Consider the following 22698-nt stretch of genomic DNA (forward strand, 5'->3'; position numbering starts at 1 on the left):
GTTTTTGATCAAAAATAGCTTATATACTATTTTTGATCAAAAACTGTGTTACTAAGAATCCTATTTTATTTAAATGCACTTGCTTTTTATTTATTTGCAGCAGGGTTTTTGTTCATTTTGCTTCTTGTAGGTTTTTCTGATTTATGGCCATTGTGAAACATGCATTAATGTGCTGCATGTATAACAACTTAAACCAAGCTCAAATTTTGTGTTTAATCTCTATATCTACACAGACAATGGAACAACAAAAAATACTGTATACCCACAAGCGTTGTGAAATTAAATATTTTAGAAACCCTGTGCTTTCTTTTTTCTTTCTTTTCCATTTAATCAGACTCAGCCACAGCAACGCGTGGCCGGGTACAGCTAGTGAATAAATAACATTTGTATTAACAGCTTTTTCTACACATGTAATACCTAACTCACAACACTAGAGGGCATCTCATGCTTAATAATGAAGTGAACAGTGACTGTAAGGCAGTAATGAACCGAAATAAAAACTCTGACAATGGAGTAAAACCAGTTTAAGGTATTTTATTATATTGACATGAATAACTTTGCTTTATGGTACAATGCATATGACAAACATAGGAATAATCTAACGTGGTGCTCCAATTTCATATAATATTATGAAGAAAACCTAAGCAGGCAGAGTGGATTTAGTGTTAAGATGAGAGCTGTCTGTATTTATAACAATGGGGGTGTCTGATAGCTAATGTCGTGTTTGGATTGTATTAAGGTGGAACTTGGTCTTCGGCTAATATTACCAGCCAGGCAGCTGAGATCAGTCTTTGCTTCCATATTACACTAGATGTCTATGGACACTACAGTCAATGCAAAGAGTCAAACTGATCCTCCACGGGTGACACCTGGCAAGTAAAATTCTCAGATCGTGGCGTTCCCACCATGTGCTGGAATGACCCTTTCTTGAAGTCTAAAATATTAATAGAGCACATTTCAGGAGACCCTTTGTTGTCTCAATAAGATAAAAAATAATTGTACTTATTCCAAGTGGTTAATTCTTGGCTACTTATGTCACAGGGTAACTATAAAATGCTTGGCCTAGCACCCTTTCTGACTTCCAGTTGTAAGGAGGCGACATATTAAGACAGACAGGAGTCATAATTTGGGCGCAATGCTGGGTTTCTTTGCTTCTAGAGGGGCTTCCAATTTATTGCTCTGGACACAGTGCAGCATTAGGCCTCCCCAGCAGCAGAGATGTGACGGATAGATCATTTCCAAGGAAAGGCGCTCTGGATCCTTTATGTGTCTAGTGAAACCCGCAATGAGGGGATTTCTGTCCTGGCTCCAGGCACACTAAAAGAGCTAAAAAACAAAAAGATGCATTTAATATATTATCCAATAACTATTTTAAGCAGTGTGCCCACAATGAGTTTTTGATGCTGCGTATTTTCACTGCGTCTTACATTTCCAGCAAAGTGGATGAGATTTATAGAAATCTCACACCCACCATGCTTTTATTTTACTCAGCGTAAACTGACCTGCGGTGCGAGATTCATATCCGCAACATGTCAATTCCTCTTGCAGGTACGCTGAGTTTCATGTGCAGATTTTTCCCATAGACTTACATAAGATGCAGAAAATCCATAGGTAAAAAACACACATGCGTTTTTAGTGCATTTTCGTGGTGGAAAATCATAATAAAGTTTTGTCAAAGCCAAATATCAGGAAATATAGAAAAACAAAGTAGCTTCTGTAATGCAGTGGCTTTCGGCATTACTGTAATGGTCCAGGGTGTGTTCTGGCTGACCATGTACCTCTCCCTCAGGTGACTGATCACATGACTGTGACATCATTACAGGTCCTGTGTGCACTGAAGGACTAATCACATGACTGTGACATCATTACAGGTGCTGTGTGCACTGAAGGATATATAAATCCTGGTGCTTTTGAAACAGGATGTGAAAGGCGTGAGGCCTGTTCCCCGTGTGTGGGACACCGTGAGAGTGAGAAGCCTGGTGAAGCCTGAAAGGCAGAGGCTGGATCCGCGTGTGTGGGGGATGCCAGTAGCCTTGGACGGCAAGAGTCCTGAAAGGCAGAGGCTGGATCCTTGTGTGTAAGATGCCAGTAGCCTTGGAGGGCAAGAGGCTTGGAAGACAAGAGTCCTGAAAGGCAGAGGCTGGATCCCTGTGTGTGTAAGATATGCCAGTAGCCTTGGAAGGTACGAGGGCTGGAAACCCCCATCTGGGAAGCCGTAAAGCCACAGCTGTGGCAGAACAAATCTGATAGAAACCGCTAAGACCAGGCAAAAGGTAATATGACATTGATATAGTTACTTTGCTGAAGTCTGTAACTGGAGCCAAGTGGGCCTGTCTGCCACTTGAAAGGCTCTTGGATGTTATGTGTGTAAACATGCCGGTGAGGCACTGAGAAGGACTGTGTGATAAGCAGTTATGAAGTGTAATAAACTGCTGGATTTCATGTTACTGGAAAACGTTGCATGTGTGCTTTAATTGACCCAGTGAAGCGAGTGTCCCCCAGCATGATGACTAGCGCTGCCTTACATGTGGTTGGAGAATGCGGGCAACTGCAGCCCGGTTGCTAGGGGCAACTACAGCTCGGTTGCTAGGGGCAACTACACCCCGGTTGCTAGGGGTAATGGCACAGGACGACGAGTGTGGATACAAGCATCTTGCTGTGGCTCGGCGGGGTCACGAAGATTAAAGAATCTGGCTGTAACTCAGCGGGGTTACGAAAATTGTCCTCGCACTCAAACCTGCTTTGCTGTGGCTCGGCGGGGCCACGAAAATTTTCCGGGGAGAGCGGTGTGAAGTGTCTAGTGTGAATAGTGTACCGCGATGGCTGTGAACGGAGCAGCAAATGAAACTGAAGCTATTGAGCGATTAAAGTGCCGGTTAAAACCGCAGCAGGTATTATTTGAGAAACGTCTACAGGACATGGTGCAGGAACGGCAGGAGCTGTTGGCACCGTATAGAATGGCAGCAGTGGACCATTCTGTGAACTCTCCGTCGGCGCCAGTATTGTCCCAGAGTGCCCGGGGAGGTGGTAAGATATGTTGTGAACTGGGTCCTAAGACTATTGCTGATTTGTTTTGTAAAAATCCCGCTACAGGTGTGGGTGTCCAAAAGGGGGCGGAGTCTCAAAAGGGGGTGGATTTTCAAAAGAGCATGGAGTATAGAAAACCAAAATTTGTTACTGGTTGTGGGTTGGTACTGCCTAAAAATGACAATTTGACTGTTGATAACGGGGTAGCTCCAGTAGAAGGGGTTGACGTCAAGGTGGGAGGTGACTTGTTGGTCCACGACACCATGAGGAGTGACACAGACCCCACAACTGACGGTGACACTATGAAAGTAGAAAGAGAGTTCAGTCAGGAGGGGCTAGACGAGGGGAGAAAGTCCCCCTCTCGTCGTCGACGGCGCAAGGGCCACAAAAAGGTTGCTCCTGTAGTCTTTGCTGAAAGTGAACATGAAGAAAATGAAATGCTGTGTGCCTTTGTTTCAAGTGTGGATCCTCCTTTAGAGGCAGAAGAGGAGGTGACGTTGCCAGTAGCAACCTCCGATACAGTACTGAGACAGAAGGATCAGGATCTGACAGCCCTGAAAGAGGAGGTGGCCAGTCATGACCAAGAGCTGGAGGCAGCAGTGTCAGTGACATGCAGCAACTATGGGAAAACCTGGAGAAAGTGTCCTCAGACCAGCGGAGCCTGGAGTCTGAACGGCAGAAAATATACCAGGTTGTGAGGAACTTACAGCGAGAACTGGAGGGAAGCAGCGAGGAAGTTAACCAATGGAAGGAAATGTTCCAGGAAATTAAGGAGGACCGCCGCAAAACCAAGGAGGAGGTTTTTCAATTGGAGATTGACAAAGCGGAGTGTGAAGAGGAGTTGTGCGAGGTGAAAGATCGTTTCACCCTGGTACAGTTAGAGCTGTACCAAGTGAAGAAAGAGCTGTGTGAATCCAAGAAGGAGTATGGTGAACTCAGTGGGGAACTGCAACAAATTAAGAGAGACTATGAGGATCTCCTCAAGGTTAAGGAAAAGCTAGAGGATGATAAGGCGAATGCAGACCACATGCGTCAAGTGGTTGAGACCACTCTGCAGGACACCCGTGATGAAAATGATGATCTCCGCAGAAAGATCCTAGGTCTGGAAGCTCAGGTGAAGGAGCTGCAGACGTTCTGTGATAATCTCCAGAGGGCAGAGACGTGTCTTAAGGAAAGAATCAGCAAGATGGAAGCTGAGTGGAAAAAGATGGAGGAGTCTATCGGAGAAGCCACAGACCAGGGCCAGGAGTTGGCCACTGGATACGGGAGGTATGAAGCAAATACCTCCTCGAATAATGCGAGCTCGGATGATTCGGTGGATGTAAGAGCCGAAATCAAGGAGCTCAAGGAGACGCTACAAGCCCATTTGAAGCAAGAGAGGCTTGAGAGACTGGCTGGTGAGAGCCGAGTGGCCGCATGGGAGACAGAGAGGTCTGAAAGAACTCTACTGTTAAAGGAGCAGTTGAAGCAGGAAGAGCTTCAGAGATGGGCTGCTGAGAGGCGAGTAGCTGAGCTAGAGGAAGAAGTTTTCGAGCTCAAAGGTCGCCTGGCAAAGTATCACTCCGTGAATGAGGCCTCCTTGGAGTAGGAAAAGGGAAAAAAAGTTGCACTTACTCCTTTATACCATGAGAAGGTGGACCTCAGGAGAGCTGAGAGAGTGTTAACAGAAGATAAATATGAGATGGAAGTGGTCAAGATGAAAATTCTTGAATTTGTAGCTGTGAGTCAGCTCAGGGGAAGCATACAGGGTGAAGAAGCTGTGGCAGAACAAATCTGATGGAAACCACTAAGACCCGGCAAAAGGTAAAAGCGGTGAGTTATATGGACATTGATATAGTTACTTTGCTGAAGGCTGTAACTGGAGCCAAGTGGGCCTGTCTACCACTTGAAAGGCTCTTGGATGTTATGTGTGTAAACATGCCGGTGAGCCACTGAGATGGATGGTGTGATAAGCAGTTATGAAGTGTAATAAACTGCTGGATTTTATGTTACTGGAAAACGTTGCATGTGTGCTTTAATTGACCCAGTGAAGTGAGTGTCCCCCAGCATGATGACTAGCGCTGCCTTACACTTCATATAAAACACAACATACCAAAAAGAGACCAAAAACGCAGCGTCAAAAACGCGATAAAAATGCATGTAAAAAAACGCAGCCATAAACGCAATGAAAAAACGCAAGTAACCTAATTTACTTAATAGGTACAAAAAAATCTGCAACATCAAAAACTCAATAAAAAACTCATCGTGGAAACCTAGCCTTAAAGGGAACCTGTCATCAATTTTTTTTTCTATATAAACCATACCTATGATCTGTTATCCCTCTATAATAGCTCTCCTGCAACTTCTCTATATGAGCCTCTATAACTAGGAAAATGCCTTTTATAACTGTATGCTAATTGTCTCTGACAATCTATGACTCTGGACCTTTCTTGGTGCCTCCTCTGTGTCCACAGTTGCCGCCTTCCTTGCCTTGATTGACATGGATGACATCTGTCGTGCCGGTGAGCCAGCCCATCTCTCGTGCCGGCGTACATGCTTTACGGCAATCAAGGCAAGAGTGGCAGCAGTAGTGTATACAACGGTGATATCTGTTACGCCCATTCAGCAGCTCGGCGCCAATTAGCATACCTCCAGAAATCATTTTGCAGCTTCTGCTGAATTATTGAGTTTAGGGAGCAGTCCCTACATCGTCACCTGAGGGCAGCGCGAACTATGTACAGGTTCACTGCCTCTGATAATAAGTGTTTTCCTCCACTCACAAACAAACATTGTGAAAAAGTGAGGAAGGAAAACACTAATTCATTGGTTTGTGCCAGAATTCTGGCACAAAACTATAAAACTGCTTAAAATGCAATGTTGCTCAAACTTTTTGTAACTTTTATTCTTTTCCCTCCAACTCTGACAACTTTTTGAAAATTGGGTGGAACTTAGTGAGTAGGGAGCACATTCATCACAATCTATGGCACAGATGGGCCTAAATTATGACCCTCACGTACTGCAGTCATATTTATATTGCTGGTAAATGGCAACTAAAATATGCACTAAATTCATTAGTAGGTGCGCACCTTTGAACTAATTTGTCACATTTCGCTCCAGCAGACTTTTCATCAAGACTGGAGTATAAGACAAATTAATTTGGTGCTGTACACAACCGTAGGTAATGTACCCCAGTCACAGAGTACATGTCACAATTTATGCTACTTTGTGGCATGGATTATGATGAATTTGGTGGCCATGCTCCCTCCTCGCTAAGCTCCATGCAGATGCTGTCCAGAAGTGACATAAAAGTGCCAATTTTGCAACATTTCAATTAGTTTAACACCAGAATTCCGTTGAAAAGTGTTTGATAGATTGGAACCAAAGTATATTAGAAAGATGTAAAACTTTTCATTCATTGATTAATTAGGCTTTATTAAAGGGTTATTACTATCACAGCCATTCACGGCTGATTCTGTAGCTCCACCTCCGGTGGTCAGAGCTGAACGGCTGAAATGGGAGTAACCCGTAACCCTTTGATGTAAAAAAGCCTGGCATTAGCAACATGTGAAATAAAGATGTTAAAGGGGTTATCTACTACTAAGCAACAGCATCTTAATTAATTGAGCACCCAAATTAAAATAAAAACAGTGTATATTCACCTCCCGCAGCGGCGCCATTCCAGCGCTGCAAGGCGTCGCTGTTCCCGGCAGTGATTTGACATTGCTGTGTCACGTCCACTGCAGCTCATTGAAATTCCGGCAGGGCTTCCACTTAGATGAAATAGTAAAGGCTGCAGCTGTTAAGTGGCCTCTCGTTGGTTAAAGCCGGTATGTGACATAACAAGTACGTCACTGCCAGAAACAGCGGCGTTGACATTGCTGGAATGGCTCCACTGCAGGAGGTGAATACACACGGTTTAAAGTTTAATTCAGGTCCTGAATAGGTTAAGCTGGAAGGGGGGCAGTGGTGGACAAACTCTTCAAAATAATACAATGCACCAAACACTTAGAGAACTTTTTGCTGACACTATTTGGTTCCCCCACCATACCTCTGCTGTGTGATGGCGTGTCATCTACAGGATCAACATGTCAGGTGAGTGGCCAATCAGTCATGGCCGACCCATCGTCAATCCAGTGAAAAAATGTGCATCTGCACAGTCCCATTGAATTACATTGGTCTGAGCAGATAGCACTTATCTGATGTATACACTGGTATGAGCGAGCCCTACCGGTCACTATTCTTTCCATCCCAGAATCATCACATGTACATTTCATTTCTTCTACCAACCAATTGATGTGAAAGAAGACACCGCCAGTTATTGTGATAGGACATACTCTATCTCCTTTTATATTTTGCATTTCACATTTCTTTGTACTTGGAATGCCTTACTTCATCTTCCATCTTGAGGTTTCCAGACCTATTTATCTTGAACAATCGGTAAGTGGCTGCTCTGGTTTTCTTTCTCCTTTGTTTCCTTGGCATCTTTGTTTGTTTGCCTAGCACACAGTCCTGAAATATAATAAAAAAAGAACAGAAAATGATGGATCAAACTTTACATTGTCAGGAAAAGAACACAAATAAAGGAATCTGTGTCCCTAAAACTTATTGTGAGTGCCTATGATTATTAGAAACAAAGCTGCTGCATCCTCCTTTGCGGAATGGATTGTCATAAAGTGTCTGATGTAAAGGAATGACCAGACTTTGTGAACTCTGCGCTAGATTTGGACAATTCAGCTATTTCTCTAGAAAAAAATCTCCAGGAAGTTTTGAAAAAAAAATAAAGTAAAGCCAAACTGAGGCCCTAAAGTTTACATTATGCAATTTATACTAGTTTTTAATTTCTCCTATATTTTCTCCTTTATCCTCTTCATCAATGGGACATTTTTTGTTTTTTTTGTTCTTTCGTCTTTTCCTCCCCTTTTTCCTAGTGTCATATTTTAGTTCTTCTATTAGTAAGAGATGAATTGAGCTTGTTTTTTTGTGGAACGAATTGCAGTTTTTAATGATTAACATACAATGTATTGAAAAATGGGGAAAATTCCAAATTCCAAGGTTGGTGAACTGGTGAAAATATGCAATTCTGTGGTGAAAAAAATGTGATCTTTTCTTTGGTTTGTGCCACCATTTTATGACACCTTTTATTTTTTTATTTTTCCATGCAAGGAGATGTGTGTAGGTTTGTTTTCTGTGCATCAAGCTGTAGTTTTTAATGAAACAATGTTATGGACTTTTATGGATGCGGCTTACGCTTATTTATTTTTTTTCAATAACAAAAGAAGTGCAGCAATACTAGACACAATGTAGTATTTCTAAAATCTTAGACAACCTCCTTAACCTCATATCTATACCTAAAATTCATCTACTTCACTCCACACCATTCTTTTTTGTCTGCAAGTAACCTTATATACTCTACTTTATCAATTTTACTTTTATGGGAAAAAACAAGGTTTCCTGAGTTTATCCTTGCAACCAGTCTGTGAAAAACAGATGCAACTTCCATAGCATATTGTCCTTATTTTTTGCAGACGCATTCATTTGAGTGGGCGAGTTTGGTCAGTAATTTGTACCATAGTTAGACATGAAAGTCCATGTATGAGAAAAAAGCAAGTATAAACTATTTATTTACTTAGCGGCCTTCAGCTTGATCTCGAGCCATGGTGACTTGATGGATGAATGCTCAGTAGGAAGATCGATCTTGTGCAAGCTTAGATGGTGTAACGCTAGTCACTACTCATGGATAAGCCGTGAGACTGGGTAGTCAAGCCAGGAGGATACATCATAGACAGAAGGGTGAGACAAAGGTGTAGTCTAGTCAGGTAACAGTCCAAGGTCAGAATTCCAAGGTCTTCCTGTTCGCCTTGATCCTTCTATTCTTCTGAATATGATGTCCTTCTCCAGTGATTGTTCTCTTCATATGAAGTGTCCAAAAGAAGGCAAGTGGTAGCTTGGTGATCTTTGCTTCGAGTGACATGCCTGGTGTTAGGCGTTTGCTGGATTCAAAATGGGTTCAGAACCATCAGTGGTCTCCCAATCTGGTCCAGCCAGGGCTGATGCTACTCAGCATCAACATCAGTCCCAACGCCTAGCTGGTGCACAAGATGTACAAGTTCCCTGTAGAGTTACTGCCAAGACCAATGAACATTAGGGTAGTCAACGGTTCACTCCTGGACACGCAAATCACCCACCAGTCGATTCCCCTCACCATGTCATTTCCTTAGGGTCACCGGGAGGTTATCTCCTTTCTTATTATTCCCGGTGGATTAGATGAGGTGCTATTGGGTCTTCCATGGTTACGTTGTCACACTTCACACATTGACTGGAATACGGGGAGAATTTCTTCCTGGAGTGAGAATTGTGTGTCTCAGTGTATGGTTACAGTCACCCGGAGGGTAGTCTCTGAGCCTTCTACCGATGTGGCCCCCGGCACAGATCCTCTGTCTGTCCCTGAGACCCAGGTCTTGTCAGATTATATCAAAAAGAACCCTTGGGTAGACCTTTTGTCCCGGTCCATGGATATGGCTGAGGACGATGACGAGCCCAGGCTCACCATTCCTTCAGGAAGTATGAGGAGGGTGGCTCCAGTGTCCTTAAACCAGGTCCCTCGGGGAGGACGTTCGTTCCCCCTAATCTACAAAATGAGGTGCTCTCCTGGGCACATGCCCCTAAGATCGGAGCTCATTTTGGGGTCAAAGGTACCACAAAGTTCCTTCAACGGTCCTATTGGTGGCCCCGGTGGCGCCAGGACATTAAGGAATATGTTCTTGCGTGTGTCTCCTGTGCGAGAGGTAAATCATCCCGTCAAAGTCCTTATGGTCTTCTCCACCCGTTACCCGTGGCGGACTCCACAGATCTGACTCCGTTTCTTCTGAATAATGGCCAACATCCGCGCGTTCCGGTTCCTATGCCAGTTCCCTCTATGGAACCTGGGGTCAGAGATTTGGCTCTGGAGGCGCGGGAGGTTTGGGACCATACCCAGGATGCTATATTGGCCTCCAAGAATCAAATGAGAGAGTCAGCTGACACTCTTCGTCGTCCTGCTCCCGTATTCTATCCGGGCGATAGAGTGTGGCTCACGGCTCGCAATACTAAAGTACGCGGAGAATCTGCTAAGTTTGCCCCCCGCTTTATTGGTCCTTTCAACATTTTGGCCCAAGTAAACCCTGTAATGTACCGTTTACAGTTACCACGACACCTGAGGAGTTACGACACTTTCCATGTGTCGCTCCTTAAACCCGTTCGCCTGACAAAACTCGCTGAACCCCAACCTGCTACAGACACCAGGGGTGATAATCTCGAGGTTCAGGCTATTATGGGGTCTAAGATGGTTCGTGGAAAAAAAATGTTACCCAGTGCATTGGAGGGGCCATGGATCTGAGGATCATTCCTGGGAACAGGTGGACCACATTCATGCTCCCCTGCTCGTTGAGGAAAATGAGTGTCAAGTGGAGGGAGATAATGTTAGGTGTCAGGCATTTGCTGGATTTGAAATGGGTTCAGAACCATCAGTGGATTCTGTGGTCTCCCATTCTGGTCCAGCCAGGGCTGATGCTGCTCAACATCGTTGTCAGTCCCAACGCTTAGCTGGTGCACAAGATGTACAAGTTGTCTCTTGGGTCTTTGTTCCTAGCAACATGAAGCGTAGGTTGCGGAGGGAAACAGGGCTGCTACAGCCTAAGTCCAGGATTCACTGCACTGAGCATGCCCGTGACATGGCGGACCGTGATTGGTGGTTTGGGAGTCAGCTGATCCGGTGACCTGGCACCACCTGATTGGTCGCAGGTGAAGTCACCAATAGTGCGACGGTGGGCAGGGCTTAATCTTTAAATAGCCCGACCACAAACATGGCGGCGCGCTCTGATCATTGAGCTGTAATGGTGTTGTTATGTGGATGCTTGGTCGTTTGGGCTCCACGTGTGCTTTAGCTTCTGTCAGGCAGGTTTAGCGGGGGACTGGCAGCCTTAGATGGAGGGAGGCAGGTAGCTTCGTCTGACAGTCTGGCTCCGACAAAGGGGTCGCCATACACCCAAAGCAGTCTGCAGACACCTTATTCCTGACACCACCTGACACCCATGTGGAGAGATACTCCTCAGTCCGGTAGCACACCGGCTGGGAGCACGTATACGCCGGCGTGTATCACACACACGCATCCTAGCGCCTGCTGTGTAGTCCCTGTGCTGTAAACAGGGATACAGATACATTATTTATCGTACATCTCTGGTGCAGTTAACGGAGATAGTGCGAATCCCTATTCCTGTTCCAGTGTGCAGTAACATGGAAGGGATTGTTATTTAAGTTGGTTGTTTTACCTTCTCACCCGGAAGGTGTTCGGCCGCACTCCTCCAGGCTGCATCGCGGACCCTGGGTTCGGTTGCTTTCCATTATTTAATAAAGTTGTTTGCAACCGTCCCCTTAACACCTGGCTTGATTTGTTCCAAAATTGATTTGTTTGTTCTTCTTTCCATCCATGGTATTGATAACATCCTTCTCCAGCACCACATTTTGAAAGCGTTGATTACCTTTTGTCTTGTCTCTTTATCGTCCAGGTTTTGCATCCATATGTTACTAGAGAAAAGACAATGTAGATGTAAATACTTGTATGCCAAAAATGACAAAAGTATTCTTTGGGTGATACCTTTGTTGGCTAACCAGAGATTTGGATTTGTAATCTTGCCTCTGTGCTCTGAAAGCTTGTGTGTATATATATATGGTTAGCCAACAAAGGTATCACCCAAAGAATACTTTTGTCATACAAGTATTTACATCGATTTTTCTGGCTGACACGGTACCATAATATAACTTTGTATTGTACATAGAGAAAAGACAAGACTATGTAAGAGCCATGTCTTCCTTGCTAGTGAAATGTTCCCCCTATTTAAAGACCTTGTCCAGTGACTTCATGGTTGATTTGCCCATAGATATTCTCCTATTGACTTCCAGTGTCGTCGGTGCATCTTGAGTGATCATTGATCCGAGTAGTTTGAAGTCCTTTACATCTTCCAGTTTGCCACCATTCATCTCAAATGTGTCCCAGTCATAACTGGCAGTAGTCAATATCTTTATATTTTCTTTGCATTGAGTAGCAGTCTCTTGTTCAAGCTTTCCATCTTGAAACTCTGGAATAAGTCCTTCATTCCATCTACGCTTGTTGCTATCAATGTTGTATCATCTGCATATTTAAGATGGTTGCTAATTCGTCCAGCAATTTGGTTTCCTTCTTCTTTTTCCGCAAGTCCAGCCTTCCTGAAAATAGCTTCTTCATATAAATTGAAGAGAATAAAGTAGTAGACTAGTGGAGCGCTTTTCCCAGGTGTTGCAAATGTATTAATCTCAGTAAACATAGCCTAGCCTGGCCGCAACTGTATCTATTTCTCAGCTGAAGATCAGACACATTTTGTATTTAAATTTAAATTAAATAAAGCAAAAATTGTTCCCAATAGACAGTTTTTAGATGAAGGCCTTAATTGTAAAGTGCTGCGGAATATGTTGGCGCTACATAAATAAAAAATATTATTATTATTATTATTATTAAAGGCATTATCTGCTACTATAAGGCTATGTTCACATGCAGCGGCCATACTGCAGTTTTAAACTGTAGAAGCCCTTCTCACTGCAGCCTTTCCACTGTTTCTGGACACAATTACTTAATCGTGCAAGGAAACCCTGCAAATCTATGTGCCATTACGATTGACCACACAGACTTGCAAGTGAAAGAGCTGTTTCCCTGCAAGATTAAAAAAGCATTTCTCCCATCAAAGTTTTTATCCTCTTAATATATTGCAGTCATCATATTACAGCACTGTGTACTTACAATTGCTATTTTTTCCTTTCTACCCAGAAAATTGTTCTCTGCTCTGTGGTCTTCCTAGAAACAGGAAGTCTCTTGTTCCTGCATTTATCATTCCCCTGTTAAACTCCTGACCCAGCTGCTCTGTCCACCCCCCTGCCATTAACTTTTGCAGTGACTGATGAGTCATGCAGAGAAAACCTCCTGTTTTCACATAGAGCTTACAAGGATTCATCAGTTTTAATCATGTGATGTCATAGACTTAGAAGAATTAGCTGGTAGAAGGAGCAATTGTACAGTAAGTACACAGTGCTGTATAATATGATGACTGCAATATATTAAGAGGATAAAAACATTGATGGGGGTGCTTCTTTTAAGTGATTATGCAGGGAAACAGTAAAAAAAACCTCCATCAGCACAGAGCTGCTGAGGTTAAATACCACAACATGACTGCTGCATGTGCACATAGCCTAAAAGCCAACCTTAATGGGCTCAGATTAGTGTAATAAAAAAAAATGCACACCGTATGGATTGACGCCACTTGTACGAACTTGGTACTTTGTACTGTATCCAGTGGAAGGCGTCATGTGTACGCTGCAGTCAATCAATGGCCATGATAAGCTGCAGCCTTCACATTCCGTCCAAACAGGAAGATCATACTATCAGCTATGCTACTGTATTTTTTAACAAAAGCCATGTGTGATGACAATGCATATATAAGGCCAGCTACAGATGAGAAATTATCCAAGTTTCATCTAGAAAACAATGTTTTTCCAATTTTCATTAGATTTTTACGTCTGTATGATGTCTGTGTGCTATCCGTGTGCGATACATTTTCATACATCTACACTAAAAAATTATCAAATGCAGTTTTCTACATTTATAAAAGAAAATGGGTCCGTAAAAATTGCATGCCACTTTCATGGTCCGTGTGGGATCAGATTTTTTTTTTTTCACGCACCCACAGATTTGTATAGATGAGTCTCATCCGACAATCGGATGAATGTAAACGTAGTGCATGCTACAATTTTTTTTATTTTTTTCACGGATGGTCATAAGGAGGAAAATTTCGAGGTTAAAATACTAGAAAAGCCAATGGGAAGTTCTGAGGTCATAATAAAACTGTGTGGACAGAGCTGAAGGAAGGGGAAAAACAAGCACATTGTTATGCACACGCCCGGGCTGAGCGGCGTGTGCGTGTGATTGTAGTGATTCCACTGGACCATGAACCGGAGAGTGCCTGGAGGGGCGTGACTAAGTATCTGGCCGATCCGACCAAGATGGCACGACGGCATACGACGCCAGTGCACCAGGGAGAAACCGGGCAGAGGGACCAGGTGCTACTCCAGGTCAAACTCCGGACACGGGGGTTGACCCACACAGGGATTACTGGATCAGGCTGGTTAGGCTGGCGCACAGACTGGAGGGTATAGGCAGGCACGACTGGTATGCAGGCAGGCGGGTAAAGGCAAGCGCAGCTAGAGTGCAGACAGGGAGGCACTAGCAGGTAGGAACACAGGCGGGATAGGACCCAGTACACACTGGGACTCAGGAACAGGCAGGTTAGGCTGGCACAGACTGGTGGATATAAGCAAACACGGCAGGTATGCAGATGGGTGGATACAGGCGAGTATGCAGGCAGGGAGGTACTGGCCGAAAGGACAGGCTGGAGCACAGAAAGGTTAAGACCCAGTACAGACTGGGTCACAGAACCGCAGATGCGGTAGACAACCACAGCAGAGAGGGAACGCCCGAAGCGGTGGGCAAGAACAGAGCAGGATGGGGCTGCAGGAGCATCGAGCACAAGCAGGGCAGGACGGGGCTGCAGGAGCATCGAGCACAAGCAGGGCAGGACAGGACTGCCGGAGCAGCGGGCAGAAGCAGGGCAGGACAGGACTGCCGGAGCAGCGGGCAGAAGCAGGGCAGGACAGGACTGCCGGAGCAGCGGGCAGAAGCAGGGCAGGACAGGACTGCCGGAGCAGCGGGCAGAAGCAGGGCAGGACAGGACTGCCGGAGCAGCGGGCAGAAGCAGGGCAGGACAGGACTGCCGGAGCAGCGGGCAGAAGCAGGGCAGGACAGGACTGCCGGAGCAGCGGGCAGAAGCAGGGCAGGACAGGACTGCCGGAGCAGCGGGCAGAAGCAGGGCAGGACAGGACTGCCGGAGCAGCGGGCAGAAGCAGGGCAGGACAGGACTGCCGGAGCAGTGGGCAGAAGCAGGACAGGACTGCCGGAGCAGCGGGCAGAAGCAGGGCAGGACAGGACTGCCGGAGCAGCGGGCAGAAGCAGGGCAGGACAGGACTGCCGGAGCAGCGGGCAGAAGCAGGGCAGGACAGGACTGCCGGAGCAGCGGGCAGAAGCAGGGCAGGACAGGACTGCCGGAGCAGCGGGCAGAAGCAGGGCAGGACAGGACTGCCGGAGCAGCGGGCAGAAGCAGGGCAGGCTAGAACCGCCGGAGCAGTGAGCAAAGGAGTCAGAGCAGGCTAGAACCACCGGAGCGGTGAGCAAAGGAGTCAGAGCAGGCTAGGCTGAGTAGGGGGGACAGGGCTCTGTTCACACGGAACAGACAGGAAGGGAAAGGCAGAGCCAGACACCCACAGGGTACTAGCAGAGAAGTAGCGAGTGGACCACAAACTCACAAACGGGAGTACAGAGACAACAAGCAGGAGTTAGGTACGAGTTCAGACTCTGCAGAAAAAGGAAGGGAACGGACATAGAGGCAAAACAGGTAAAGGATAGGAGAGAGTTCAGACTGGAACTGAGTGTACGGAGGAGACCGACACTGCAGCGGAATACAGGAGCGGGTCTGGGAATACGGCCCCCAGAGAGGCAGGACGAACAGGCAAGGTGCGTGTTCAGACAGGACAGACAAGATACAGGAGCAGGTCTAGGTAATCGGCCCCTAGAAGGCAGGAGGAACAGGCTAGGAGCGTGTTCAGACAGGTCAGACAAGATACAGGAACGGGTCTAGGTAATCGGCCCCTAGAAGGCAGGAGGAACAGGCTAGGAGCGTGTTCAGACAGGCCTGGAAATACAGCCTCCAGGATAGGCAGACAAGAGAACACAGAACGGGACCTGGCACCATCAGAGTGCAAGCACACACTGAATGAAACACTATGCTCAGGCAGGGATAGATGGGAGCAGCTGAGCTATATACCAGGTGACAGACAGCAATAGGCTGAGGACGCACAAGGGGTGTGACCCACAGCAGGTACAAAAAGCAGGAAGTGATCGGGCGCCGCCCTTAAGCAGCAGAAACAGACACAAACAGACAGCATGGAGGGAAGCCAGAGAGACATTCTGGACTGGAGATCAAGTGCGCGCTCTTGCACAGTGGGAGATGGACCACTATGCAAGGACGCCGCCAGGTATGTTACACACATGAGCACTCGCATACAGCGTCGAAACATAACTTTTGCTTTTTTTTTTAAACCTATAAGTACACAATATAAACATGATTACCAACATGTGCAGTGAGGACACCGTCCTGATTACCTTTTGAGCAGTCTGGCTGACAATCCTGTTTCCGCCCCAGTGAGTTTTTCTCCTGTTGTCCATCCTGTGTAAAACAGCTACATGAGCTCATCTGCTGAGATGCTGGAATTGTGGCTGTGTTACCATGGCAACAGCACCCCAAGTTTGGTCTGTTATCCGCGCTGTTCTTACTCTGTGGGGCGCCTTCTTCTTCTGAGCCCTGTTTGCACAAGTGATGTTCCGCTAGTAATTGTAGTTCTGAGGAAAGAGAAAAAAAAGTAACCTTAAAATATCACAGTATATATAGTTCACAGCTTCCTAAAATATCCCTCTTTGTGGACCTGGTGATAAAACCTTCATTGTAAGTAAACAACAGCACACAGCCTGATAAGTGACATATCGCTGAATTCTGTGTTTTAACCTCTAACTTATAGTGTCCTCAGATCACATAGCAAAAACCTGCTGACAGATTCCCTCGCATGCCTATAGGTTTGCTGAATTTGCAGTTATTTCTTAATAATTTGTATAAAAAGTGACATTTCTCTTTATCAGTCTTAAAGAAAATTTGTCATTTCTCATGAATGTACATTTTTTTTCACCTTGTAAATATGTTGATGTTCTTCTGAATTTGGCATTGGCTTTCTTTTTTTCCTGAACATCCTCATTCCTAAGATATGGCCCCACTCTTCACTGTATAAAAACGAAGTCTTGTTAGCCAAGTAGATGTGGTCCTCAGTTCTCCTCTGTGGGTGTCTTCCTGAAGACCATGCCCAATTATGTGTCAGAAGTGACAGACAGTCACCCTGCAGTTGATTGCAGGAGATCTCTACGTTTGGCATTACAGACATCTTTTTAGACTGCGTGCCCACTATGCGTTTTTCAAGCGTTTTTGCCACAGAATTTCCGCAGCGAAAACACTTAAAAAACGCTTGGTAATGTGTGCCCCATGGTCCCCAATGATAATTCGCACATGCTGCGGAAATTTCCGCTGCGGATTATCATTGCGGAAAAATACGCAGCATGTCCATTAATTTTGCAGACACGCAGCGTAATTGCCGCCATTGACTTGCATTGAAATGCTTGATATCCGCATGACTACATGTGCACATACAGATATGAAGCGATTCAATGTGCGGATGGTACCCGGGTCTGGAGAAGAGGAGACTCCCCTCCAGACCCGGGTACCATAGTACCTGTTAAAAAAAGAATTTAAAATAAAAATTAAAGATTATACTTACCTTCTGATGTCCCCCGGCCTCCTCAGCGATGCATCTGGTGTGTTGGGCTGCTCGCGGTGGTGTGAGGACCTGACATGATGTCATTTAATCATGTGACAGGTCACGCGACCGCAGAAGTCAGCGGTCACGTGACCTGTCACATGACTAAATGACGTCATGGCAGGTCCTTTTACACAACCGCGAGACACCGGGGAGACCGGACACATCGGAGAAGGAGACGGCTTGCCATCGGAAGGTAAGTATAATCTTTATTTTTTACCATTTTTATTCTTTTTTTTAACTATTACTTGGTCACACTATATAAATCCATGCCGGTTGCATGGATTTATATAGTGTGACCAAGTTATCAAGCACTTTTCCAAGTGATGCTGCTAAAATCGCTTGGAAAAGCGCTTGATAACCCGCATTCACAAATGCTTGACAAACGCTTCTACCTGGCGGGAAAAACGCATGTAAAATCCTCATGCGTTTTTCCTGCCAGGGAGAAGCGGAAAAAATATGCAGCATTTCTGCATTGTGGGCATATAGCCTTAGAGGCTGTCTCTGGACCCAGCGGCTACCTTCCTCTGGCTTATTAACACCCTGGCCTGGGTGTATAAATACCTGCTGTGTTCCAAAGGGAGGTGCTGGTGATATTCATTACTCCTTGTGAAGGCTTTAGCAAGAGCAGTACTTCTTCCTCTCTGGTTTTGAAGACGTGTGCGCATTTGTCTGGAGTTATCTAAAGCTAAGCAATGTCCCCCTGTTTGTCCTACCTCTTTGTCTTTAGTATTCAGTGGGGATCGACTAGTGCTTATCTCCTCCCTTCCCTAGTCTTAGCCATACGCCAGGGAAAGACAAGGCGAGGCACGCATGCGGCAATTGGTGAAGAGCCAATATAGGATCGTTAGGGGAGACAGGGTGAACTAGACCAGCCTAGGAGGTCTCCACTCCCCTCTTTCCATGGAGTCTGAGCTCCCTTTCCCTCTTTCATTTGTGTTGCACTAAGTCTTTCCCACACCTTGCGTGACATTATCTAACAAGACTGTATACATGTTTAAGTAAGAGTGGGCCATATCTTAGGAACGGAAAGAATCAGTGGGCCGTCCCATCACTGACTGAAAGCTTTCTTTGTTTAAGTGTGCATGTAGAGATAGCTGTCAGTCACTGATAGGACCACCCACTGGACTGAAAAGCCCAGAAAGAACAGAAGTTTCAATGATGAAAACACAGGTTCTACTGAATCTTTTCACACAAAACGATATATCAATCTTTTCAGCACCTTCTGCTCTATAACATGGTGCCTGCAGATTGGACTGTATTTTCATGGTGAAAGGTTCCCTTTAAGACTGCTCTGCAAAACACCAATCTAATAAACAGTGCCCATTGTTCAGAAAAGTATCACAGATGTTTTATATGGTTTTGTAATGCACCCTGTATAGCTACAGCGTTTCTTTCCTTTTCAAGTTCATTTTATGGTCCAAAGCTGTAGTCATAAAAGCTACCAGCATGCCCTGCTGGCTCCATGTCTTCTCCACAGAGACTGTTCTCCCAGATTGCTTAGTAGTTAGAGATTTGCACTACAGGAGCCCAACTAAACTGAGATTTTTCAATTGCAACCGACAGAAATCTAAATGCAGCTCTGGGTTATAAACCTTGGTATAAATCACGTTATCTATTTACAAAGTTACTCAATGTTTAATGTAAATGAGATCTAACTTATAAAATTATGTTAAAAGTTACTGCAGCATGAAAATTTGCATCTTTTAATTGGTTCTCTGTATTTGTCTCAAAATTCTGGTGCCCAAGAGCGCTCCCCCCAGTTGTCTCATTATAGACTCACCCCTGTTCTCTACATCTCCAGATTGCATGGATACAGGTTAAGTTTGCTGGTCTCAATTAAACAAAATGGGCCCGCTTACTGCAAAAGATCTTTTCGCATACTGAACACTGATATCTCCTGGATTGGAATTGTATGGCTCTTAAAGGGAACCGGTCAGCAAATTCTTACATATGGAAGTAGTGATATTGCTGTGTAGGCATTTGTCTCCTAATGAAAATGATACCTTTTTAGGTAAATAAAATATCCAATGTTCCAGTCATGAGAAATCCAGAGTAGAAGCCATGAGAAAATCAGGCTGGAAGAGCACTGGGGGCGTGCCAATAAATTAGAAGAGTCAGTCCATCTGCATGGACACGCCCACAGTGCACTTCCAGCCTCATATACATATAGCTTCTACTCTGGATTTCTCATGACTGGCACATGGAACTTCTACAAAAATGGTATCATTTTTATTTGGGAACAAGCACCTATACAGCCATACCACTTATTCTAAATGTAAGAATGTGCTAGCCTCTAACAGCAGTGCAGATCTGCGGATTTTTTAAATGCTGCGATTTCACGCCAAAATTGGTATGGTACAAAGTACAGAAAAAAAAAAAAAATCGCATGAGATATGGACCATCAGTATAACATCAGATTTTTACAGATACATTGCAGTTCCGTAACGTAGGAAACTGTAAATGGTCCTGTAAATGATTAATGGCTGCTGAGTAAAAAAACGGATTGCACACGGACGACAAGTGAGAATCATCCCATTTTTCTGGATGAGAAAAGCACCAATTTTTTATACACTAATGTGAGTGTACCCTTCGACAATTGTTATTCAATTGGACTGTTCAGATGTGTGGTTTTTTTATGGACAGAATCTAAGCGGGAAAAAAACGCAGCATGCACTAGTTTCTTTTGTATGCTGGATGAAAAAATTGGTCAATTGAAGTCTGAGTATGTGGGCCTTGCACATCAAGTCTGGTGTGCTCGTTGCGCCCACAAGTGCTTAAAAAAAATTGGATCCAATATTGGTCAGCTGTATAGCATCTGATTCTTACAGATACATTGCAAATTGTATTTGGTCTTGTAGATTTTAACAACTGTTGATATATAAAAACTAATCCTATACGGTCCCATATGGATGATAATTGAGATGAAAATCATACATTTTTTTATACACTCATGTGAACTTAGCCTTACAATTAGGGATGAGCGGAACTGTGGAAGTTCGGGTTCGACCGAACTCTAGTCCAAAGTTTGGTCCGGGTACCAGAACTGTACCCGAACTCCCTAGAAATCAATAAGGACCCAAACTTTGAAGCTGGAAAAAAAATCTTTCTCTCTGTCTCTCTCTCTCTTTCCTCCCCGAACTCCTGAACTGTAAAACAGACTTACAGAAGTCCGTGTTCGGAAGTTCAGCACTAGACACTAGGTATCCGGTACGAACCCCGAAGTTTACAGTTTTGGTTCGCTCATCTCTACTTACAATGCCAACCACAAAGTCCTCCGCACAGTGCCCCTAACTGTTTTTGGCAAATGTTTTAGTTTTTTTCATCAGTGTTTCTTCAGTGATTTTTTTTATATGAAAAAAATAAATACATTCCAATGTTAAAAACAGATTGCACAGGGATGGCAATGTGTGCTGTCAGTGATGATCCATAGGCTTGCATTGGCGAGTTTGATACATAACTCAGTGAACAGTCTCATAGATCATAATAGGAATGAATATGAGTGCTATCAAATGGACATTTGAATGTCAGCCACATTGTCCTCTCGGTGCCAGCCTCAGTACCCCATCATCACCAGCTGCAATACTTCTGCATGGGAAGGAGTTAATGTAATAAGAGGTAAGAGCGTTCATCCCATATAAATCTCTGAAGCTTTGTGAAAACCAATTAACCACATTGTGGTTGTGCTGCTTTTTTCCTGTAATTCTCTAACTATATATTGTTAAATAATTTGACATGCAAAAATGTTGATACCTATTGGGCTCGGTTCACAACTCCATCGGATTCCATCATTATTAAATAGAAAAAGAGGACTTCTACTTATGGCCCTCATGATTTCTATGTACACCCCTGCCGGGAGGTAAGTGGAGTTGCAGTCTTCCTGTCCAGCGGACATAGATTTCTGACCTGGAAAATGGACTGGAGTTCTGCTAGTCGATTCTCCCATCTCTATCCATTAGGTATCAGTAGACGCAATGTCACCTGTTCTGCTCATCTACCAATGCGGAGATGACTAACTCTTTAAGCAATCATTTATACGATTTCACCAATTACATCCAGCTTTGATAAAATTTAGAATATTTTGACTTATTAAAACACAATTCCTCAACATTCCAGCGAATTCCTACACAATCGATTCTTAGTAATGGCATACAGCGTGCATGACATGACGTCTTGCCTAGCTACTAAACAATCAGCCCTCGTGAAACAAAGCAGCGGGTCGTCCCCCGATGCTGGCTGTATTGCTGCTGGCCCATTATGTTAGAAGCACAGCCAGGGTAACGTTCATGAACTACTATTGAGTATTGATGTAGAAAAGTTCCAAACTTTGTAATATGTGTATCAGATGGATAGGAAAAGCATCTGATCTGAGTGAAGTCAGTAATGATTGTCCCTGTATAACGATGCCAATAATAGGATTATGTAAATGATTGCCTTTCAATGCTGCAGCGCACTCAGGCATCACATAGTAGTTGAGCGGAAATAATCTAAAACAGATTTTATCTCAATAATGAGAGTAATATGCCTTAGATCAGTATTGGCTCATTAAGCCGGCTGCTACATGACGACGTGTAAACTACTGACGTGCCTCTGTGATGTGAGAATAGCTGTCGGAGTGCGTAGACTTTATGCTCATCCGTGGGTGGGAGTGTACGTTGTATTCTGCTCTAGTACATCAGACACCATCATGTCTTGTTTGTGAGTGGGAGGTTGTGTAAAACTACAGGTGTAATAGGCGACATTACAATTTCATCATCTCTTCGTAATTAACTGGAGAAAAATACACGCGGTGAATCTACGTGCTTCAGATCTTAGCAGGAGAAACAATTGTTAAATATTCATTTAGCAATTTTTATATAACTGGGAAGCAATTACGTTTTGCCTTTTAATGCATAGCAACTTACTCTACGCAGTAATAAAGCTATTTTGTTCAGAGCAGTTAAATGGGCATTATAGAGAAAGGGTTTCGTGTGATTTTATTATTACTATAAAGTTACAGTATATATTTGGTATGCATTCAGGAAATAAGGGGTTTTGTTTTTTTTACTAACCTTTAGGACAGGTGCAGACAGCTGTATATTCTCACATCCAAAAGAATCAGAGTTTGACCAGAGTTTAATCTGAATCACTCGGATGAAAAGATGGAGAAAAACATGTCTT

At 44.4% G+C, this 22698-nt stretch overlaps 1 protein-coding gene across 1 annotated transcript in view; it reads right to left on the minus strand.

Annotated features, from left to right (window-relative positions):
* Positions 1 to 514: 514 nt before the first annotated feature.
* Positions 515 to 22698, minus strand: part of PPP1R1A (protein phosphatase 1 regulatory inhibitor subunit 1A) — a 296341-nt gene continuing 274157 nt past the window's right edge. The window contains exons 5-7 of the mRNA XM_073670052.1: positions 16283 to 16519; positions 7396 to 7515; positions 515 to 1326 (exon numbers count right to left, since the gene is read on the minus strand). Coding sequence (XP_073526153.1) covers positions 7424 to 7515; positions 16283 to 16519 — 329 coding nt within the window. The 3' untranslated portion in view covers positions 515 to 1326; positions 7396 to 7423. The remainder of the gene's footprint in view (positions 1327 to 7395; positions 7516 to 16282; positions 16520 to 22698) is intronic.

This window comes from Phyllobates terribilis, unplaced genomic scaffold, assembly GCF_046119375.1.
Source record: "Phyllobates terribilis strain yellow unplaced genomic scaffold, ASM4611937v1 Scaffold_2__4_contigs__length_985480577, whole genome shotgun sequence".
Taxonomy (NCBI): domain Eukaryota; kingdom Metazoa; phylum Chordata; class Amphibia; order Anura; family Dendrobatidae; genus Phyllobates; species Phyllobates terribilis.